At 35.8% G+C, this 9,420-nt stretch overlaps 1 protein-coding gene across 1 annotated transcript in view; it reads right to left on the bottom strand.

Moving 5' to 3' along the window:
- drc4 (dynein regulatory complex subunit 4) overlaps positions 1-8,559 on the bottom strand; it is a 12,777-nt gene extending 4,218 nt beyond the window's left edge. The window contains exons 1-6 of the mRNA XM_016477424.1: positions 8,346-8,559; positions 7,655-7,747; positions 7,329-7,526; positions 6,993-7,199; positions 3,464-3,518; positions 246-451 (exon numbers count right to left, since the gene is read on the bottom strand). Coding sequence (XP_016332910.1) covers positions 246-451; positions 3,464-3,518; positions 6,993-7,199; positions 7,329-7,526; positions 7,655-7,747; positions 8,346-8,348 — 762 coding nt within the window. The 5' untranslated portion in view covers positions 8,349-8,559. The remainder of the gene's footprint in view (positions 1-245; positions 452-3,463; positions 3,519-6,992; positions 7,200-7,328; positions 7,527-7,654; positions 7,748-8,345) is intronic.
- Positions 8,560-9,420: the final 861 nt, after the last annotated feature.

The following is a 9,420-nucleotide window of genomic DNA, read 5'->3' as shown; positions in this document are numbered from 1 at the left end:
AAAAATATTTCAACATTTTACTGTTTTTGCTGTACTTTGGATCAAATAAATGCAGCCTTGGTGAGCAGAAGAGAATTATTAAAAAAAACAACATTAAAACTCTTACTGTTCAAAAACTTTTGACTGGTAGTGTAGCTTGATTGCCAGATGCATAAATGTAGATCTGATAATTTTGAAGATGCAATGATGACTATGAGTTCCTAAAAACAACTTAATGAGAGAAATTCTGTAATTTGATTTTTCACCTTGAGTGAAGTGATAAGGTCCAAATTCTTGTAGACAATGTCATTGAAGTAGTTCCTGATGTCTCTGAAAGCTTTCTCATGATTCATCATCAGCATGTTGATGTGACTGTTCTTTCGTTCCTCGATCTCATGAATCTCTGTTTTGCATCTCAGTTCTTCCTCCTGCCGTAGTTTCTGCATCCTTTTCTTATATTTGGACTCAATTTCTGTGACAATATTTTCACTCCCATGTTAAATCACCAAAGCAAGTTTTTACGGTCTAGAAAACTCTTCACTTCCCATACCCGTTTACTTTATGCCACATTATACTGTGTTACAGTATTTAACGAAGAATATTTACTACTCATCAAAGCACTTCCAAATGTGAAAGTGGAAAAAAAAGTCCAGACATATGAATTAAATTAATAACAAAAAAGTACTTTTTACTTTGAATAACCTAAATAACACATCATTAGTTGACCTGTGTGCACTTGAGATGGCATTTTATGCAACCCCAAGTAATGCTTAATTGGGAAACGCTAACAACACTGCAGACCAATGTCCAGGTTGTATTCATGTTACACAAATGTATATGTTATAGAACACACTTTTGTAATGGTCACAAAATAAGTCCTTCATCAAATGTAGTACCAACTCTGACAGTACGTGATTTTGGACAGCACGTTTCCCTAAAAAAAACACACCTGATTCAACTCAACTCATTTTCAGAGACTTATTATCTTGTGAAAAACGTCTGGAAAAGACACACAATGCACATGATGTGTCTGATATCACCTCCATACTCTCAATCACTACAGCCTACATTATTCCAGTAATATAATAATAATAATAATTCTTCATTACATTTATATAGTGCTTTTCTAAGCGCTTTACATTGTGAGGGGGGGTCTCCTCATCCACCACCAGTGTGCAGCATCCACCTGGATGATGCGACGGCAGCCAAAATGCGCCAGAACGCCCACAACACACCGGCTTATTGGTATAGAGGAGACAGAGTGATGAAGCCAATCATTATATGGGGATGATTAGGAGGTCATGATGGTCAGAGGGCAATGGGCGAATTTGGCCACGATGCCGAGGTCACACCTTTACTCTTTTCGAAAGACATCCTGGTATTTTTAATGACCACATAAGTCAGGACCTCGGTTTAACGTCTCATCCGAAGGACGGTGCTTTTTGACAGTATAGTGTCCCCGTCACTATACTGGGCGCCAGGACCCACACAGACCACAGGGTGAGCACCCCCTGCTGGCCTCACTAGCACCTCTTCCAGCAGCAACCTAGCTTTCCCAGGAGGTCTCCCATCCAGGTACTGACCAGGCTCAACCCTGTTTAGCTTCAGTGGGCAACCAGATGAGAGCTGCAGAGTGATAGCTGCTGATAGTCTGCTTGCAAGAATGAATGAAAAAAATAAGCAACAGAATAAGTACCAGAAGTTGCTACCGACTTTACTTAAGCATTGTGACGTGTTTCCAACTGAAATGGAATATTGAATAGAGGGCAGGGTTTTATTTTAGAGCACATGCCTGGCATCTCTTGCTCGTATCAAACTAATGATTTGGAGGGGCATGGTTAAGAATACTCTGCCCAAACTATCAAACTGACATCATCAGAGAAGGAATGCCATTCCAGAGCAGAAGCAAATTTTCAGATTCTAATTAAAGATTACCAAGACAATTTTTTTTCTATGGGTTTACTTGCATGGATTAATTGTTTACCTCAAGACAAGCAATATGTGCTAACAAAGTAAATAGTTTAAATTTTGATTTCAAATCAAATATGCTGCATTACATATGCTGCACATCCATTGAGATGAATTAAAATAGTGTGCTTTAAAGACAGAGCAAAACTCAAAATGTTCAAAATGATTGAAGGCAAGTACAAGATCTGTTCTAAACTTATAATTAGCCTCTAACTCAAACACTGGTGAGTGAAATCTAACAATTTATTAGTCAATGGCTAACGATAGACATTATTTGGTCATCTATCATGGAAATTTAGTTGCATATGCGAGTGATTTACTTGCATTGTAGAGGGTTGACAGTGCTCAAAATTAGTTCTATGCAACAAGAAAACTTGTAAAATTTTAGCCCAGTGGTTCCCAAACTTTTTGCAGTGTGCACCCCTTTCTAGTGTTTGACACGTGTCACCACCTTACTCCAGTTAAACACCACATTTTTAACTGCAATAACTAAATACATATATTCACTGTATACACACATTAACCTTTTTGCTCACCAGCAACTAAGATGTATTTACACAGTTTAAAGAAGCTGAAATGTAGCATGAATGCATTTACACTGCAAAATTACATTATAATATAGTGTGTTGCTATGAGATGTGCGACTGTTCTGCTGTGATCTTTGTTTGGAACTATTTTCGTTAACCAAATCGAGCAATGACATAATTGTCATAATGACAATATTGTACTAAAATGTAAGTCACATAATATTAACTACTAGTTTGAACTCTTGTATAAAATCAATGTCAAATTTGCAATCATACTGGTTTTCAGGGAAAACTGCACTCTCTTGGTCTTGTCATGTTGCTTAACTAGGCTATAGGCCTATGGTATAAATATAAAAACTAAATTTTTACTGCAGTATGTTTCTTCTGTGTGCAGTTTTGTTCATTTGTTTTGAATTCTCCACGCGATTGTCTCACACACAGACAGGCTGCGCAAGCCTCAACTGCCACGACTTTGTTACTGTCAATACATTATCCATTATCAATCGCCGTTTACACCAAATGTAATAAAATCTGAGTCAATTTCGGTGCTTCCCTACTTAGATGTTTTCATCAGGTTAATTGTCCGGCCGGGCATGTAAAATTCCTTTTCACTTGCCCTTTAAAAAAATCTACTTGTCACAGACAAGCATTTATGTCGAGCTCTGTTACTGTATAAAGTCAGCCCGCCAAAGTGGCTATATTGTGGCAGTGACCGTGTTCCACGCCACTGCTGAAATCCACCTGCATTTGGCAGCTTGGCAGGTGTTAATGTTAAGTCCTGACTGTATATTTGAAAACATCAAATTTCAGTTATAAATAAAAAAAAAACAATATTACCCCCTATCTTTTTTAGTGAGATGGATGGGCCTGCATGTTTGCACACAGATCATCAAAATAATTCCCTCGTGCACCCTGGTGGTCAGTCTATGCACCCCAGTTTGGGAACCGCTGTTCTAGCCCATCCAAATATATAAAGACAGAAACTTTACCTCGTACTTGTCTGGCAAAATCATTTCTCAGAACAGTAATTTCCTCATCGTGTTTCTGTTGAAAGACAATTTTGTTTATTTTCATTTGAGATCTAAAGCAAAAGTGTAACTGTCATTGTACTGGTAATCATTATAGCCAGGGTGCAAATTACGGGGAGGGGAATTGGGAGTAGTGTACTTGTAATATAAAGTTTACTTATATATAATATAATGGTCTTTTCGGGCACCGTAAGACTGAATATAGAAAACGTTAAGATGGGTGTGCATACTGCAACACTGACAACACAGGTTATTGACCTAACACAAAATATTTTTCTTTATGTCTGTGAATATGCAGGGAAAAAAGATATATATATATATATATCAGATATATCTGAGATTCAGGTATACAAGTATACAATATTAGAATACAACCCAGCGGGCACCTTGATGTCAACTGATATCAATTTGACGTCAAATGTTAGTCAAGTCTTGATCAAGACGCTGTATAACATAATTTTAATGCCAGTTTGGACAGCAATTTCTTCCAGTGGTAATTGGGTGAAAATATGTATGGAATGCCACACCTGACAAAATTAGAAATATATAAATACATAAATAAATATACAAAGAAATGTAAAAAAGCAAAAATAAATAAATAAATATACAAATAAATTTTATTTAATTAATTAATGTATTCTTTTATTTATTTCCACTTTTATTTATTTTCACATTTATTTGTTTCTACATTTCTTTGTCCGTAGGGTAATGAGGAGGGTGTGTTTTAACTCAGGAATAGCAATTGAGCCCGAGTAGGCGAGTTGTACGTTTGAGGCCATAGTGAAACATCACCTTGTGTTGTGTCCAAACGAAATACAAGCAGTGTAGCCTACATGACGTGCCTGTTGATAGTGGGATGAATGAATTAAGGCTGGAATACACTAAATGATTTTGGCCCCAATTTTCCCCTGATTTACAGCCTGAACAAGTTGACGCTAGTTGCTGAAAGTCAGAGCCAGTCTGTAGATTAGAATTGACAGATTCCACAGAAAATCGCATAGTGTATGATGGTCACAGACAAGGATTTGATTCCATCCAGTCGGAGGATATCAAACATGTTTGATATTTTCAGCTGATTTTAGAACACATTGTTTCCATTTGTAATGCGTCTCCTAGAAACAAGGCGCACATTTCTGCATGAGTTTGTTGTGATCGGAACAACTTTAAAGTCTGGTAGTGTATGATCCTCAGTCGTGTAGTGTATGATGGCCAGTTTTCCTATGTGATTATTTACAAAGTCGGTAAGTGCATGATGCCTGGTGATTAAAATCTGCTCAGATTTTAAAAGTTGTGTAGTGTATTCCAGCCTTAAGATTGGCAATATGGCCAAAATCTTATATCACGGGTTAAGTTATTTAATATCACCCTAACTGTATGTATACAATCTAAGTCATTCATCCCACTATTAACAGTCACGTCATGTAGGCCACACTGCTTGTATTTCGTTTGGACAAAGTGTCACTGTGGCCTCAAAGCTTACAACTCGCCTACTCTGGCTCGATTGCTATTCCTGAGGTAACCCTTCTCATTACCTTACGGACAAAGAAATGTATAAATAAATAAATGTGAAAATAGATAAATGTATAAATAAATAAATGTATAAATAAATAAAAGAAAAAATAAATAAGTGTGGAAAAAATATACTGTACATAAAAAAGGAAATAAAAGTATAGATAATCATTTTCTTTTTTTTTTTTTACTTTTATTTGTATATTTATATATTTTTGCTTTTTTACATTTCTTTGTATATTTATGTATTTATTTATTTCTAATTTTGCCAGGTTTGGCATTCCATAAATATGAAGTTAATACACTGAAACTGGTTTAATGTACAGTGGGTACGGCAAGTATTCAGACCCCCTTCAATTTTTCACTCTTTTTGCTCTGACATGCACTGTGAGCTGTAAGGTCTTATATAGACAGGTGTGTGGCTTTCCTAATCAAGTCCAATCAGTATAATCAAACACAGCTGGACTCAAATTAAGGTGTAGAACCATCTCAAGGATGATCAGAAGAAATGGACAGCACCTGAGTTAAATATATGAGTGTCACAGCAAAGGGTCTGAATACTTAGGACCATGTGATATTTCAGTTTTTCTTTTTTAATAAATCTGCAAAAATGTCAACAATTCTACAAATTCAACAATTCAAATGGCTGCAATATAACAAAGAGTGAAAAATTTAAGGGGGTCTGAATACTTTCCGTACCCACTGTATATTGCATAATATGCATTCTTTATCAGCCTGATTAAGTTTCAAGTAGAATTTTTTCTTAACTGGGGCCTCGGACAGCATCGATTTGCCACATCTCCTTTTAAAACATGTCCCAGTGGGCAAATGATATTCAAAAGACCTGAAATTGACATCAAACATTGACGTGAAAAAACAGCTCAAATATCCAAATCAAACTGACGTCAGAAACTTGATGTCCATTTCAGATCAACATACTCATTTCCTTTTTAATGTCCATTCAATGACAAAACTTTCTCTGCTGTTTAGCACCACACCTGTAGATGGCCACTAGAAGTGACGGTCTGCTTCAAAAGCATTGACAATCCTAAAATGAACCGTGACCTTGTGTCCAGCTCATGTTCTGTCACTCTCAGGTGGGTACATGTCATGTAATGTAAAACAAGCTATCTTGGGTAACTTTTAACACTTACAAGAATGTGTTTAAAAAAATATGACTTTGTGCTACGACTATTTCTGGTAGTTTTTGTGTATGCACGGCTAAAAATGCTTTGATTACATTTACCACTGTAGCATGAGTGCGACACAGTTTGGAATGTGCGTGACACAAAACCGCTTGTTTGTGTGCAAGGTTAATCCATGACACGCCGCTATTTCAAAACTTGAAAAACGGTTACACTGTCCATATATCCATGATTTCTGCGATGCGGACAACATGGAAGGAACTGCGGAGTACAGGCATAAAACCACAATTCACTGCATAATGCGGAATGTCACGGAATTTGGCCAATTTTGAATTAAACAATCGGGAAGTAGCCCTGCACAGCTAATCAAATTCATATTGTGATATGGACTAACGTTAGTAATTATTCATCTGTTGTTCTGCGATCTTTGTTCACAATCAGAAGAGTGTCAGAACAATCAGTTTCTTTTTTAATTTACATTTGTATTATTGATTTCAAGTTTGCTGAATAAAACTTTTCTTTCATTGCATTGATTTTCTGTCATAATTTTGGTTGTCGAAAGAACATCAGTTTGTGGATGTCAAATGGACGTTAAGTTTTTGACGTCAGTTTGATTTGCATTTTTGACGCCAATGTTTGATGTCAATTTGATGTCTTTTCAAACATCAAGGTATCCGCTGGGAAGCCTCTGTCCCAAACTACACTATATTGTGTTAAAATTCAAAATTCACCATGCAATATTCACAACATTAACAACAATCTGTTAATGTTTGTCCCTTCCTCCCACACTGTGTAATTCATATCCTGATTACATAGTATTGTAATCATAATCATACCAGATGAAGGTTCTTGATCACATTCTCATTGGACAGCTCCTGCTCTTTCACATCCACTTTCAAGCAGCACATGTCCTTCCGTAGCTGATTCTCAAAGGCAGTGTGCTCCTTTTGCAGCAGTTTGCTGCTGACAACACTTTCAGCCTTCAGCTCAGAGAGCATGTTCTGCTCTTCATACAGTAAGTGCTTCACCTTCTGCTTATAAACCTGAGCAAAAACAGATTCATATCACACAAAGTGTTATGTTCATTATGAGCCAACACATAGTTAATCAATTATGAATATATATTAATTATGATTATATACTTAATAAATTATGAAAATAACTTTTAACACCTTAATTTCCACTTGGTGGCGCTCCTCGCCCTCCTCTAGTTCACGCTCTCTGTTTCTCAGTTCACACTTTTTCTCTTCCAGTTGTCTTTTGGTGATTTCCCAAAACGTGTGGATTTTGTCCCTCTCTAGTTGGAAATAGTTGCGTTCCTCTCGTTCTCTGTCCAGCTCCTCTCGCAGACGCACAATGTGCTCTTCCAACTACAAAACTCTCATGAGTTAAAGACAGATTGGTAAAACGAAATATAAATGAATGGCTACCATTAACAAGGTGTTCTTGGTTTCATTATTAGTAGTAGTAGTAGACTACACACATGAGAAAATCACACCTGCTCTTTAGACATCTCATCTGTGGACAAGCCATCCACTACTGTTGGAGTTTTGCCCTTTGGGGACTTGTTGAAAGATTTTCTTTTTGGCGGCTGGAATATGGACAGATAAACAGGTAAAGTTTAACAAAGTTTAGGTCTATTGTGCTGGATACTGTACATTTCTATTGCGCACGGCACGGGAAACATTTCCTTTATGAAAATTAACCATGGTTTTGTTAAATTAAAAGTGTAGTTTTTTTATTATTATTACCATTTGTATAACCACAGTTTTACTACAAATACCATGGTTAAACTATAGGCCTAGTTAGTGTAGCAAAACTATGGTTAATTTATGATTACCATGGTTTAACTACAATAACCATGTTTTTTTATTTATTGGATTTTTTATTATTTATTATTGTAGTAAAATCATGGGATATATTTATATACTATTAATGGATTGACACAACAAAAGTAATATACTGCAAGGGATACATTCTCTATTTAGTTTTGCAGAAATACAGTTTGTAATAAACATATTTTATCAGACTTTACGTTAGCTTCTAGTATAGTAATAATTAGTCGATAAACTAGCGTCTCACCCACCAACAACAGCGATACTGAGCCACATTTATTTATTCTCGCTAAAAGTTCATCTCACAATAAACGCACAGACGGCATGATTTTAAAAAATTTAACATTTGCTTACCATTATTTGTGAAAGCGTTTATTATCACCTCAAATGAAAATAAAGTGGCTTCTCGCTTCACACGCTGACACTACTAAACAACGGTTTCCTAGCAACATGAAATCTCTTCTTCTGCCGGTGCTGCTGCTTCTTCTTCTTCTTCTTGTTTTACTGTGGATCGGAAACAAAAAGTGCATTAACGCCACCTATCTCCCAAATGGACCATTGACGATCGTCCTACATGAGCCTAAATCAAATACGCAACTACATCAACCAACGTAACATAACATCTAATTTAAAAACCCGCATAAGGGCTGAAGGCTTCGTCCAAAATCAATAATAACAAAACTTTATACACACTCACTATATTCATTTAAACCTGTACTTTTCAGATAGCCATTGCAACATTAATAATGTACTATTTATTTATTTTTTTAATTGAAAACGATTTATTACAATGAAAGATAGCCTTTAGCAATGATCAAGAACAAAAAACCTGTTACGAGGGATTTAGAATAATAACAAGGTAAAGAAAGCAAGTATCAAGATAAAACAACATAAAATACGTGTAAAATACAATAATAATTATCAAAAACGAAATAATAATAATAATACAGATAAATAACAGAAAGAAAATAAATTATTTTTTTTACTTTTCTTTTTGACTCAAGTAGGAGTTAAGAAAGCTCTTCTAAACATTCTATCTCAGTTCACAGATGATTCAAAACCTTATTTAAAATCTGGTATGTTTTAACTGCTTTTTTGTTTCTTTTTAATTTACAGAGGGATTCAGCGAAACTTTTTTAATTCAGAGCAAAATGCAATAAAATTTGGTTTAGAAGCTGTAACTTTACACTTATGAATATGACCTTTTCCAAGCAAGCACAGGATTTTAATAGCATTATTTATGTTCGGTAGCTCACGGAGTACGGAGACGTACTTGAGAGGCGAGGAGCTCCGGTTCGAATTCCGTGTAACTACGGCTTGACAAAACGGTTCAAATCTGCATATAAGTAAATTCAAATGACACGGTTGCATCAACAAATGCGTTTTTATATCAGTTTTGCATTTGTTAACACTATCGGGTAGGTTCAGG

The sequence above is a fragment of the Sinocyclocheilus anshuiensis genome, unplaced genomic scaffold (assembly GCF_001515605.1).
Source record: "Sinocyclocheilus anshuiensis isolate Anshui unplaced genomic scaffold, SAMN03320099.WGS_v1.1 scaffold2306, whole genome shotgun sequence".
Classification (NCBI taxonomy): Eukaryota; Metazoa; Chordata; class Actinopteri; order Cypriniformes; family Cyprinidae; genus Sinocyclocheilus; species Sinocyclocheilus anshuiensis.
Note: the sequence above shows the minus strand (reverse complement) of the source record. Positions and strands in the feature narration are given on the sequence as shown.